The sequence below is a fragment of the Chaetomium globosum genome, genomic scaffold, assembly GCF_000143365.1.
Source record: "Chaetomium globosum CBS 148.51 scaffold_1 genomic scaffold, whole genome shotgun sequence".
Classification (NCBI taxonomy): domain Eukaryota; kingdom Fungi; phylum Ascomycota; class Sordariomycetes; order Sordariales; family Chaetomiaceae; genus Chaetomium; species Chaetomium globosum.
The window spans coordinates 755132-768709 of record NT_165976.1 but is presented as its reverse complement, the minus strand read 5'-3'; the positions used below and the strand labels follow the sequence as shown (position 1 = coordinate 768709).

Here is a 13578-nt window from a genome sequence, read left to right as displayed (position 1 = left end):
GATGTCTTCCGGAGTTGTCGGTGAATCGATCGGGCTCTGGAGTGTCGAAAGCGCGGTATTGCTCTCAGAGGTAAGATAGCCGTATTCAGAGGAAGCTCAATTGGTATTGTAGAGCGGGATGAGACTCTTAATTGTCAGAATACGGGATTCACTGGTCCAATCAGGCAATCAAGTATGGTTGTTGTCCGCGCTTGTTCCGCGTCCGTTTTATTGTTTTCGGTGTCTCCTCGTTCAGACTCCGACATGTGGGTCCCCTTGGGGTTTTTACCCGTCGAAATGAGAAGTGATGGTTAAGCTAAACATGCCCCGTTTTCTTCATATCCGAAGCCTCCACCCCGATATTCTGACACGGTGCAAGGTCCGCTGGTGTAGTGATCCAATGCGCGATGATAGTCAACCCATTCAACGCCGCGCTGGCAGCAGTAAGCCTCGCAGGGCTTGGGCGGATGCTGCTCAGGCTGAAAGGAACTGGCCATGTTTTCGTGGGAATTGTCGGGTGTTCTGGCGAGAAAAGCACGCTCGGGCGTTGATGCACTGCGTCTTTTACGCTTCTGACTCGTGGGCCAGGGCATGGCAGCCTGATCTGATGCAAGAGGAGGTTGGTGTTTCAACAGGAGTCAAGAGCGACTTGTCAAATTGTCGACACGGGGCTGGGTGGCTCGGGTGTGTGGATAACGCTAGACGGGAAACAAGCTGGATGCAAGCGTCGAGAACCCCAAGGACAGCATTTTTGTGTGCTCGGGCGATGAAATGACCCCCTTTCTGATTGCCAGTGCTCCGCTCCGCTTCATCCCCGCCAACGGGACAATGTGATGACAAAATCTGGCCGTTTCCGGCCATTGGTGCCTGTGGCCAACCAGTTGTAATTCGTGCGACCACACATCAGGCTTGAGCATCCCGTGTATGTGTACAACGTACATGTATGGGCATATATGCACACACCGTGCTGGATGGATATCCGGTGTCATTGTGGACCCTGCCGTTTGGGCCATGCCCATCTGGGTCAAGCCAGGCACCATCACAACGTGGCAAATGGGAGGGCTCTGAGGTGTTTCGACAGTGCGGTAACCATCCTTATTGAGGCAACGCTACGTACTCCATAGGACATTTCGAAGACGAATCTGCAAGTCTTTTTGCACATCAAACACCATACACAGTGACTTGGAGTGACCTCGTAAGATCACCAAATGTAGGCGGCGGTGTTCCGCGCCTCCATAAGACCAGCCACTCACAAATCCCCCGTGTCGTATATGTTCGAATCCCTGATGTCTCCTCCCCTGCCGGTGGCATGCATGCGGTGCCGCTGTCGCTGTCTGCCGCTCTGGAGACGTTGAGACTTTAGCGTGGTTTCACACACCGTTCCTATGTCGCTGGACCAAGCAACCGCGCGTTGAACCTTGCACGTCGTTCTCATCGACTGATCAATCACCATCGGAAGTTGTCTTAGGGACAGCGCTGCCTACTCGTACTTTTTTACCCTGGGCAAGTGCGGAGGCATTCCTCGAAGTCCCTCCAAGTGCACCACCCCAGCCAGCCTCTGTCAAATCTTGCACATCTTCTTTTCGCTCGCGACGTCTACCAAGCCAAGACTCTCTCTTTCGAGACATCAACCACGGGTCACCGCCATGGCGCCATCCCTCAAACTCGCCGTCGGTATCGACATCGGGGTAAGTGCACGCATTTTAAGACATTTACTCAGCATCCTGTTCGGCTTTGGTCTTCAGTGTTTGGCCTCAGCATTACTGGCAATGGACAGGTTCAAGAACATGACAAGAACTGACGTTGCCATGGGAATATGACGAGCGGAGCGTCTTTCATTTTGCTCAGACCCAACGACCAACCCACGGATTCAGCCGCATCGATACAGCTCCAGGAACAGGATTTGCAGCCAACGGTCATAGGCTCACGGACTCGCAAGGAGAGTTGGGGTGACGACATCCGGACCGAACAAGGCGAAACCAAGCTGGACTTGTCCAAGCTGGCGCTTGCAGAGGGCGCACTGGCCCATGGTACCCTACGAGCAGGTCGTCTGGCCGTTGTCGAGGCCTCACGCAAGCGGCTCGAAGAGGCTGATCTGGATGGTGTCTCGGCGATGACCATATACCTCCAGCGTTTTTAGGAAGCTTGGGAAGTACAACTTGGCAGCCGTCTGCGTCGCGTTAACCTATCGCCCGCGGATGTAGCCGCCCTACATATCCAGTTCGAGGTCCCCGCGGTGTGGGACAAATCGGCCACGACGGGGATGAGGACCGCCATTGAACAGTCCAACATGTTGTCTTTCACCAACGGGCCTCGCGCAACCATAGGTTTTATCCCCGAGTTCGAGGCCGCAGCCCTCGCCACGATTCCCAGGTTGGCCGCGAAGCATAAACTCAAGGTACGCACATGTGCTTTCGCCGACCCCCGCGGCCCACCATCTCCTCTTCCCACGACCGCAAAGGCTAACGAGTTGGGTACAACAGTGCGGGGACACGATCATGATTGCCGACTTTGGCGGGGGTACAGTGGTCAGCGCTTCCCTCCAGGGCACCGGAGCTTTCGGGGCTCTCATTAAGGCTGTTAGCTGATCTTTTGATAGGATGTGATTTCGCACAAGCTGGCATCCATCAAACCTGTCATCGTTGACGAATGCGTCGAATGCGAGGGCGCACTTTTGGGCGACATGTACATGAAGGGTGCCCTGCTGTCTTTTATCAAGCGGGAGGCCCTGGACTGCGATATTGACATCGACACACTCGAGAAGACCAAATTTGACGCCCGGTTTCAGCAGTTCTGGCTGGACGTTTGCGAGACCCCCGCGGATTCAGACCACCGCGCCACACCCTGCGACTTCGTCGTCGATGGGCCTAATGACGAAGACTTCCTGACCATTCCGCTCTTTCGGTGAGCACACCTTCCCATGGGCCATGAGCTTTTGGGACCTGCCCTAACCACCAGGTTGACTGCGTCGATGTCGTCCGGGTGCTCCTGACCGTTACCGATGATATTGTAGGGAATTTCTAGCGAGCACCCCCCAAATGACTACCTAATGGAAACCAAGGCAAGAGGTAAATGGTGCAGCGAGAAAGAGGGAAGAAGTAGGGGGCTTGTACGAGTTAAAGGCAAACCGATTTGATCCGGATGTAGTTAGCGTGCTAAGGCCCTCTAGGCCCAGTGCCTCCGGGCGAAATAAATTCCATCCATCCATCCAGCCAGTGGAGGCGATTTCGCTCGGCTCAAGCGGCCGCGGAAGGGAGGGCGGTTTCTCAAGCTGGCTAGGGTCATGCTCTTCTTTTTCTTCTCGGCCTTGGTACTTGACTACCAGCCACTCGCTTCGATTTGGATCATGTAATTCTCCCACTCTTACTCCACCCTTAGACGACTAGGTAATCTTGATGACATGATGAACAAACAGTATGCTTCGTACGTCCAACGGATCACACATCCCTGCCACCAACGCCCTTGGCTCTTTGGAACTGCTTCCAAACACGTTTCCCTCCCGTCTCCTTTCTGCAAGCCCCAACCAACCAGTACCGTAGTCTCCCCTGGCTCCAACGCGGAACAGAACAACTTTTCCTTTCGCCATGATCCACTTGACTCCTTGAGAAAACCCACACATCCTATTGGTAGCGACAGCGTCTCCTCTTGGTCGGGTGCCTTGCCTTCAGTCCAAGCTTTTCTGAAACACCGCAGGCTATGATGCATGAAGCCACATGTTGAAGCCTCGCACGCGGATCGTCGCGCAACGACGATCAACCCATCCCAGGGACATACATAATGCATGAAATACTACCCAGACCGAGAATGCCGAGCCCGCGGCAACATCGTCGTTCGTAGACACAAAAAGATTAATATTCCCTGGCCCTGTTAGGTCGGATCGCATCAGAAATGGAAACCTCCATTGTTGATCGATCTAACCTTCATTGAACCAATACCTAACTACCTACTGTATCTACTTCACAGTCACTCATTTGGACAGGTTCCTCCAAAAACGATGCTGTCTCCTCGCTTCTCTTCCCCCCCATCCTTACTCCTTTTTGCCCTACTCTCCCCTCTGGTGGTCGGGCAAGTTTGCCAGCTCCAATTTGACGGTCGGGTTCCCAGCAATCTGGTTGCTAGCGATTTTGATGTGCCCAACGACATCTTTAGCGAGACTTTTGTCCTCGGCGAAGGACTCACCTTCAGCCAAGCGCTCCGCCTCCTGCCCTCCAGCACCGCGTCACTGGTCCGCGCGCCCCCTGCCTCGTAATTCTATCGTTGATTTACTGACAGAGGAGTGCTGCAGTTCGATGTCGACGCCAACGCAAATCCGATCGCTGTGTCAATCAGCGATCAGTCCATTTTCAACAACCAGGTTGCCTTCCGCCGCGCTGAGCTCATCCCGGCCAGCAATGACGGCACCGACGCGAGCACGCAGGGGGTCAAGACACTGCACTTCAGCGTCCTCAAGGACAACGCGCGGCCGCTGAACCTATCGCACGAGTATCAGCTCGCCTTCCTGGAGAGCCAGGACTTCAGCACCAACCAGTTTGTGTTGAAGACGGGAACGATCCTGGGACAAAACACGGCCGACCCAGACACACTGCAGCTCTTCGGCAACGTCAACCAAGGCGACGTCCTCTTCAGCACCCCGTTCAATGCCGGCGTCTTCCACAACTTTGCGCTGACGCTGGACTTTGATCAACTGTTTGTTCCCGCTTCTTCCGTTACCGAGACTCATGTGTTCTGTTTGTTAACTCCCCCGTCGTAGGACAACCCAGGTCTTCTTCTCTACAGGAAACGATGCACTTGCTGCCGTCACTGATGTGCTTCAGAACGACGTCAGTGGTCAGGGCCAGTTCCACTTCGGGGTTCTCAAGAAACCGGTGGGCGGCGTGGGTGATATCACCAAGAACGGCTTCCAGCCGGATGCGATCGACGAAGCGGTGGTTTTTGGGGGGATATTTCAGGAGGATAGTGCTGACGGCTGCGTTAGCTTGTCGACGTGAGAAGGGGTGTTTTGGGACGACTGTGGGGGGAGGAGGGATGGGGCACGAGTTCGGGGTTATCGTTGGATTAGGGATCAGTTGCCGTCCAGTTGCTGCAAAGCTGCAGTCTAACAGGGCATACCTTTTTCTATGTGGACTTGATGCACGACAGTAGTTTATTGTAGATCATAAAGTATTAAAGTATTAACTACCTCTGCCACGATATTTCTTTCATCTGCGCTAACGCGCATGTGGCCTACAACTGGCGGTGTTTTCGAGGTGTTTTTCTTAAAAACGGACGCCCTGATAGATCTGGCGCGGTTTGAACATATAAGGTACCGACTGTATATTGCCAACATTGCCAGTCTCTTGCTGGTTTCTTATTAATAATGGAAACTACAGGGCCGAGGGAAGTAGCAAGATGCTGGGTTATGCCAACGACCAGCTTCAACTTTCTGGGATGTGGCACAAATAAAAAGATGTAACCACGAAATTTACTTTAATCCGCTTGATAATGCAATTTTCATGATTTGCTCATGACTCCCCCCCGAAACCCCCATTCCTTTGTCGCCCACATTCTCCTTCTAGCCCTCCACTAATAGCAACTCTCGCGTACCACCATCCGTGTTGATTTCTGTCAGAAGGTAGAGTTCTTTTCCACGCAGGTAACTTGGCATTTTAAGCAGTGCCCAGGAAGGCCGTTCCGAATGCTGCAGCCGCACAAGATGCAGGGGCAGGTCCACTTGTTTTTTTTGGGTGATGGTTTGCTTTTGTTGTCGAACGAGCTGGTGGATTTGTTTGTGTTGTCAGCGGCCGTTTTGATGCTCGGAATGGTTCGACTGGGTGTGAATTTGACCCCAGTCCTGTTGGCGGTATCCGGGATTCCAGGCGGTGTTTGGGCCTTGTGAGTTGGATCGAGGGCGCCCATGGCTGATCGGTACGTGTATTGGTGGAAGATTGTTGGTTTTTGTAGATGTGACTCCGAGTGAGTTGATCAATGTGGCAGTGGAGTATTAATACCACAAGAGAATGCGAACACTCTGGTGCCGGCAACCAATCGATGTGGCTCCCCGTGGGACAGGACTACTAGCCACAGAGCAATACCTTGTTGTGGGTGAGTTGTTCATTCGCGTACGTACGAACCAGGAATTGCCATCCATATCTATTTTGTGACTAAAAGGTCTTGATGTGCAAATCATGTTTTCCCGGTTCACTACAAGGTTTGTTGCTGAGCGAGTAGTCTCGTCTCTACCCGGGGGCAACATGACACAAGACCGTGCAGGCCAGTCCGATAACATCAACGTGTCAACACGTACCAAGCCTTGTGTTTATCCAAGCATCAGCATTGTAGAGCAAGTGTCCTGCGCTGGGCCTGATTCCTGATGTAGAAGTAAAAGTTGCAGGTACCTAAGTGGTTATGGCTTCATTACGATATGGGACCGTGTGTACCTATGTAAGTAAGGTAGGTACCTACCTATTTATTGGCTGTGGAGACCGTGTTATACTAAACTTGGCTTCCCCGCGAGAAAGGCAATTCACAAGGCGGGATTTGGCAAGGAAGGTATTGGGAAGAAGCTAACATCCTTTACAGTTTATGTAGGTAGCCATCGATTGCGGGAATTCTACATGTAATCAGAAAATGGATGCGGCTGTTCAACAGTCATTCTTCTAGTAATTGGGATGGGGAGCAGCAAGACTACCATGATATGTAGATCCTTGAAAACAATATTCTTCTCTACAATGACAATACCTTCCTCACCTAACCTTCGTTCTACCAGTAAACTTCCTCCCAGATTGCCTAGGTCTCCCTGCTGCGTTGTTCCTCCAATATCTCGGTAACGTCTTCAATCAGGAAATCGAGCTTCTTCCCCGCATTTGCCATCATGATACCGGCCAACTTGACTACCACCTGTTGACGTTGGGCCGAGGCTTCGGTTTTAGCAGCCCGGATAAGCACCGCTTCGACTTCCTCGTACTGGATGCACAAGTCGGCGAGCCGTATCACGATTCCTTTACACTTGGCCTTAGCGGGCGAGGGTTCGAGAGTAGCAATGTTGTTTTGTAGCGTGCCTGAGATGGCTCTCACCTTCTCCTTCGTTTTCAACGCCTGATATGCCAAGCAACAGCTACAGGAAGGGGCGTGGGTTGTTCCGGGGCCTGAAGGGACCCCTCCCTGAAGTTTGTTGACGTGTTGGTTGGCGTTCATTGCTACGACTGAGGACCCATTAATTTGTGTCTGTTTTTGTAAGACCCGGGACATATAACCGGTATCCTGGACCATGGAGGTTTGGTGAACGGACGAAGAGCGGTTTTATAGTACAGCAGAATATGGTTGTCATGACCGTCAATGGTTGCAGGCCACTCTTTGTTACTACTTAACTGGCAGGAGCTCCAGCCCCAACGTGAACAACCTTGGTCCAAGGGGCGTCCTATTCTAACAATGGCCTTTGTCAACATGGCGTAGAATGCTTGGTGCAGTGCAACCAGAGGGGATTTCACGTGGCCGCTGTGACACGAACTACACGCTATTTTGTTTTTATAGGGTCTTAATGGGGACTTCTACGGCATACTAGCATTATCTGTGATCACGTTTGTTGGCGTCCTAGTCCAATTACAACTCCACGGCTGCGAACCAGTTACCGCCACCCCTTTACAAAGAGCGGGCCAAGGTTTTGATTTCGGCCAGAAAAGCACCCGCAGGATCCCCATTAAGAGAAGGACCGAGGACATGGTAAGCAAAGCATGACAGAGGGACCATAATGGCAGTAGCCCGGATTGTGGCTCGCTGACATCCGGCCGAGACATACGGCGATCCGCACCGGCTACTTGCGTACCTTTACATACTCGGCCCGACTCATGCAGATTATGTCACGACGACGTGGCAATGTCAGTCAACCTCGCGCGAGGCTTGGGCACGTCTTTTGATGCTCTGAAGATGGGAAACTCCCGTCCAAGGCTAAGTACGTGGCTTACCGAATCTTGTCGGCCCGAGCCACGGGCCGTCAGAAGGCAGGATGGGGGGTGTTGAGCGATCCCACGTCTGTACAATCGGATACTTGTACTAGGAAGAACGTTTTGCCTTGGTGGCCCTTTCGTTGGCCATTGCCACCGACTTGAACGAACCCTTGCCACGGGCGCCCGAAATTCGTGCCCCTGACTCCACCCAGGACCTCAAAACGTTCACCACGGCAGTGCCGAGTTCATCATGGTGGCCACTTAAACCCTCCCTATCGACCATATGCTGCTGACATGCAAGCCATCATTCGGGAGTTGGTTGGGTAGGTAAGCACGGCCGGCCCCCCGGCGGGGACGAAATCCGGATGGGAGGCACAACCCGCGTAGAAATGATCGGCAACGGGTACGGCTTTGTCAGAGGCTACTGGGCGGGCGTGGCTGCGGCTGAGTCCAAGGAATCAGGCGGGAATCGGGTGATGACCGAGCTTGTGCGGACCTGGTTTATCGCGCTTACCGCGTGGGTGGGCCGGTTTTGTGGTGGCGTTCCTTGGGTAGATGAGGCGGTCTAGGTACCGAGATAGACGAAGCGTGATGGCGCCCGTGTCGTGTAGAGCTGAAAAGGCGTACTGATTGATCGACGCTCAGAGATGCCGGGCGTCTCTGTTGGTGTTTGTTTCTGGTTCGTGGTCCCTCGCTTAGAGCATTTTTGTCTTTGACACTCCTGTTTTTGAACCACCTTCTCCCGATGTAGATCATGCTACTGTCACACAACCTCGTCTCGGTAGGATCGAGGCTTGGTGCCTCCACAAATCCGGTAATAACAGCCATGATCCTGCCAGGCGATCATTGACTTGCAAATCCCGCCTTCGTCGCCAACCGGCCCGAGAGATCGGAATCGTTCATTACTACCAATCCGCTTGATTTCCTCGGACAGCCGGTGGCGCATGCCGAGATGGGAGCCGACTTCAACTGGATGCAGCGAGGTAATGATCCACATCTTGATAGGCAAACCGATGTGATATCATGTAGGAAATAGGTGCTTAGGGGAAGGTGCGTGAACATACATGCAGCCCTACATATGATAATGCTGAGCTTCCACCTGGTACTATTTGACATCTTGAATAAGGTACCGTAACCGCCTGCAAGTACGGTAGTTGCCCTCTACAGAACCCCGCTGCGGTATCTTGAGTATAGGTGGAGTTTATTTGGGAATAATAGTGCTCGGTAAAAGTACGTACATTACGGCAGGAATCCCACCGTAGGAAAACGAGAAGTGAAGGTGGCATGAGGGGAAAGGGGGAGGTGGTTCATTCGAGAATAATTGCATGACGTCGGAAAGGTTTGAGTCATTCGAAGGCTCTCTGCACCCCCGTGTCCGCCGCGAGTTGTAAAAATGAGGCAAATTTCGGACGCCTGTGGTGAACAACCCCCAAGCCGAGAGAGAGGGTTTTAGACACTCGCTGTTTATATATAGGGTGCTTGTTGACGCCACTGCCCCCTTGTTAGGCCCTTGATTGGCATCTTTCTCTAGGTATGCCAGTTCCCCAACCGTGCTCGACCTTTGGCGATGGTTTGGTTTCTGCGTTGGCAGCACAATGATAGTAGAGAACTTTGGCAAGATGGGGCAAAGTTGGTGGTCCGCGAGTCGTGTATGTGATCCATGGCCATGAAACACCATACCATGGGGCGAGACTGTCAGTCAGAGGGAGCCTTGGGAGCGGGGTGGTGTGAGATGTATGCAGACGACCCGGTTCGCCCGTTCCGCTCAGCTCCACCGCGTGATCCTGCCTTTCCAAACATAGCGGCAAACCTTGTATTCTCCGCTGCAAGTTCTAGACCTCCTTGAAACTAAGCGGGAAGAATCCGATGCGCTGGCTGTGGGAGGGGTTGTGAGACAGCCCCCGCTCGATGCCTCCAGTGAGAGGGGGTTGTTGGTTGGGAAGATCTCCACATGGGGAACCGATAACCCGGAAGCGGATGGAAACCGAATTCTAAAAGAAGTCAAAGGAGTTAAGCGTGATGAAATGTGAGTATGAAACTTGTTTGCCCAGCCACTAAACAGTGCTTGAGTTGCCTGCCAACGTGTTAAAGGTTGAGGCCAGTATACAAGGGCTCTTCATGGACGCGTTCCTCAGAATAATAACCTTTTTTTCAGGCGGTCAGTTCGTGTAGAGTTGTCAGTCTGCCAATTCAAGCTGATTCTGGTCACATCCCGAAATCAACTGGTCCAATCGAGCGCCAGTGCAATGTTCTAGATGGGCCATAACCCGGCCATCGTTTCCGAGAAGCGAAGAGGAAGGCGGGGACGCCGATAATCGCTGTTTGGGCTTCGGCTGCTGCCTAGGTACCTCAAGAGGTAGGCTCGGGATATTTAGATCGAAGGCGGAAGTTTGAGACGACTGATCCGAGATGTCCGAACGGGGGAACCTTGTTCTGGCCGGTGACATCTTCACGGCGCAGACGCGGTGGTTTGGACGAGAAACATAGCGGGGTCGAACAGTGAGTGTTGCTTGGTTCAATGAGGAACCGAGCTGAAAGTGGGATGTGGCGGACTTGCCCTCGCCGAGAGTCCCGAAGGAAACCTGCCTTGGCCATTAAGCGGCCTACGTCGTGCCCCCGAGGTCAAAAGGGTCTGCAAGTAATTGCTCATCATTGAGGCAATGGAAAAATTGGCTAAAATGCAAACTGGGTGGTGCCTGAAACTTTCTCCCCTGTTGACGAAGGCACACGGGGCCAAGTTTATGAATGCGATTTGACCAAGGTATCCTGCTCGGTCCGGAATGACCGGGCCGGGTTTTGGCTGTCTCTCACCTACCACGGTGGTTCAAATATGCGAGATTCAGTGGATCTTCCGCGGTTATGGCATCTAAGAGTGATCCAGGGAAGAGAGTGAGGGTACCTTGTCAGTGGTTAAGTCATTCGGCCAAGGTCCTTATTAAGAAGAAGACATAACTGTGACCTGGCTAAAGGGGAAGTGAACGATCCCGGGCTTGACCCGAAGGAATTCGAGGGCCTCTTCCAATCCCGAAGGCTTGCCGCTGTTTTGATCATCGCCCAATGCCTCGGGCGGATGGTGTTGGCTCTCACGTTGTTTTTACGGCCAAAAGTCTCGTCTATAGGTTTTGTGCCAACATGTAAGGTGAGAACCGGTGATATTTGTTGTTAATGCCGAGGTACAGGGCGAAGAGCCCATCTCGTGGTTGTTACGGGGTGAGTTATAGACCAGAAGTCGAGGTCAATAATGTGCTATGGTAACCGATGGGCTCAGTGTCCCCCCTTTTGGATCAAATAGAAACGTTTGTGGCGATCAGGATTGCGCATCATAACCAGAGCCGCAGGATGGGCACATTTTGGTCCTGGGCCGCAAGAGATCATCCGTGACACTGCGCATGCATGTATGTACCCGGCAGCCGCAATGAATGGTAACACGAATGTTCAGGCTTGAGAAAAGGAAAAGGCCCGATCCGAGAATACCCTTCGCCAAATGGAAAAGAAGTACATCACCGGGAAGTGCCCAGGCTTGTAGTGGAAGACTTCCAGCTCGTTTAGTTAGCGAGGTGTGAGAAATGTAAGAAATTCAATGCGTATGTGCATCACCTGTCCGAGCTGGTTTTTGATATCACGCTACTGCACCCCTGCACCCCTGGAGCAAATCAATGCGCCGTTGCTGTGCGTTCTTCAGGGAGCAAATACAAGGCAAACTTGAGGCTCATGGAAGGTCCTACAGAGTTGGCAAACAACCAAGGCGTAATGACACATGATGGTGTTGTGCTTGCCGAAAGTTTCTTAGGCATGCACACCATTTTAGGAATATGCTCCGAGGGCTTTCTCCAGGGGTGGGGGGGGGGGGGGGGTCAAAGTCACAACCGGGGTACGGAGGGACCATACCATCGTTAAAATATGGAAGATTGGCATGGCCCCGGGCTGGCTGAACTCTACATCGCTAGGGCCATTGGTAGGCCAGTCTCGTCGGACCTCCTTTGGCCGAATCAAATCCTTTGCAGACATTTGGCAGCACTTATGGTTGGAGCATGCTTCCGAAACGGGATCGGCGCAACTACGTGCTGTTGGGAACCCTGATAGGCAAATTTAGAACTGAACACGATGAAACATTTCGGAGACCCGGCTTAAACCTTCCGCCACTGAGTTGACGGTTCCCAGCGCTCTCTGGATCAGCCTCTCCGCTTATGGCTACTTATCTGTCCGTCTTATTTCTAAGACACTTTGGCCAAACCTCAGTGGTTAGGTCATAGATGCCGCCTGCAGAGCGTGGTAGCGATATGTACCCTTCTGGTAAGGGATGTCTCTCCTTGCAACCGAATGAAGGTGCCTTCGCCATGAAAGGGTTGAAGATGGAGAGCAGGGTCTGGAGGGTGTTGAAGCCGTAGTGCCTATATATCCTACACACCAAGCTCCCCGGTAAACTTGGTTGAAGCACCTATCCCTCACCATCTCTTTGCCTACCATTCCATGGGCTCTTTTGGTCTTCGTAATGCTCGATAGCGCGGTTCGACAATCTGTCGGCCAGGGCAGCACCCAAGGCCCGCGTAAGTTACGGGATAGCTGTACTGACTGTGCCAGCTCGAAAGTCAGATGCAGCAAGGAGAAGCCAACATGTGCGCGGTGTGCGCGCCGAGGGGTGGCTTGCATCTACATGGTATCGAGGCGGACTGGCCGCACCTCATCCAATGCGTCCAAAATAGACGCGACCCAAATCTGGATCGGAAACAGCCGGCTCGGTATCGGGAGCCCCGGGCCAGCCCGTGCCCCGGCCGGTAGAAATCATCCCGGCTCGACTGGGTTCACTGGCGGAACCCGCGGTGCTTTAGCAGTCCGGGACAGACTGATGGGGAGGAGACATTCGCTACATACCGGATTCCCGTTGGACTCTCACATCAACCCTCACCTCCACACGGTTCAAGTCACCGCAACTCCCGGGACCTGTAGCGGACCAGACGTTGATATGTGGAATTACATTTCATCGAGTACCCTCTCAGCCGATCCGGAAGGGTCACCGCCGATGACAGGCCCAGGAAACGACGCCAGCGAGCTTTTCGATCTGGGCCTTGGTTCCCACATGATAATGGACCGCGAGCAATCGAGCTCGCCAGAAACCAACGACCAGAGCATCGTCTCCACACCTGACATCTTCGGCGACCTGCCACTCTCTGTCTTAGACGCTGACTTCTCGGCCACTCATAACTTTTCCCTTGACTGGAACCCTCCGACCGACAGGAGCACCAACAGCAACGGCATCCCGGCGCCGCTCGATTGCTGTCTTACTACCACCCTCGATCTCCTCGCCCGCCTTTTCCCAAACGCCGCTCACGGCTGCACGCTCTCGACCAGCAACACACTCCCAAATAACTCCCACAACAACGCCCGGACCATCGAATCTGTCATCTCAGACAACAAGCACGCCATAGAGACCCTCACCAGCCTCCTCGACTGCCACTGCTCCCACGACGAGTACCTACTCTCTTTCATGACACTCGCCACACTCAAGGTGATGGGCCGGTACGCAGCGGCTGCAGGGGCCGCGGGGCCCAGCAGCAGCGACGACGACGGCAACAGCCCAACACCACCTACACCCTCACCCTCCACCTCTCCACCCGCCTCCTACTCACCCTCCCACCCCCACCCAACCTCCCATACATGTACCCACAACCACAACTCC

The 13578-nt window shown here is 53.3% G+C and overlaps 6 protein-coding genes across 6 annotated transcripts; 5 read left to right on the top strand and 1 right to left on the bottom strand.

Moving 5' to 3' along the window:
- Positions 1 to 1625: 1625 nt before the first annotated feature.
- On the top strand, positions 1626 to 2887 carry CHGG_00252 (uncharacterized protein; the record flags this gene model as incomplete). The annotated part of the gene is made up of 4 exons (XM_001219472.1): positions 1626 to 1667; positions 1868 to 2081; positions 2184 to 2377; positions 2579 to 2887. 4 exons carry the CDS (start codon positions 1626 to 1628, stop codon positions 2885 to 2887), a joined length of 759 nt encoding a protein of 252 aa, XP_001219473.1.
- Positions 2888 to 3973: 1086 nt separating this feature from the next.
- CHGG_00251 (uncharacterized protein) lies at positions 3974 to 4967 on the top strand (the record flags this gene model as incomplete). Its single annotated transcript, XM_001219471.1, has 3 exons — positions 3974 to 4224; positions 4309 to 4665; positions 4730 to 4967. The coding sequence occupies 3 exons, from the start codon at positions 3974 to 3976 to the stop codon at positions 4965 to 4967; spliced, it is 846 nt and encodes a 281-aa protein (XP_001219472.1).
- A 1777-nt stretch (positions 4968 to 6744) lies between these two features.
- Positions 6745 to 7227, bottom strand: CHGG_00250 (uncharacterized protein; the record flags this gene model as incomplete). The annotated part of the gene is made up of 1 exon (XM_001219470.1): positions 6745 to 7227. One exon carries the CDS (start codon positions 7225 to 7227, stop codon positions 6745 to 6747), a length of 483 nt encoding a protein of 160 aa, XP_001219471.1.
- A 603-nt stretch (positions 7228 to 7830) lies between these two features.
- Positions 7831 to 8470, top strand: CHGG_00249 (uncharacterized protein; the record flags this gene model as incomplete). The annotated part of the gene is made up of 2 exons (XM_001219469.1): positions 7831 to 7906; positions 8229 to 8470. 2 exons carry the CDS (start codon positions 7831 to 7833, stop codon positions 8468 to 8470), a joined length of 318 nt encoding a protein of 105 aa, XP_001219470.1.
- A 1026-nt stretch (positions 8471 to 9496) lies between these two features.
- CHGG_00248 (uncharacterized protein) lies at positions 9497 to 10156 on the top strand (the record flags this gene model as incomplete). Its single annotated transcript, XM_001219468.1, has 3 exons — positions 9497 to 9550; positions 9704 to 9927; positions 10057 to 10156. 3 exons carry the CDS (start codon positions 9497 to 9499, stop codon positions 10154 to 10156), a joined length of 378 nt encoding a protein of 125 aa, XP_001219469.1.
- Positions 10157 to 12393: 2237 nt separating this feature from the next.
- Positions 12394 to 12730, top strand: CHGG_00247 (uncharacterized protein; the record flags this gene model as incomplete). The annotated part of the gene is made up of 2 exons (XM_001219467.1): positions 12394 to 12448; positions 12633 to 12730. 2 exons carry the CDS (start codon positions 12394 to 12396, stop codon positions 12728 to 12730), a joined length of 153 nt encoding a protein of 50 aa, XP_001219468.1.
- Positions 12731 to 13578: the final 848 nt, after the last annotated feature.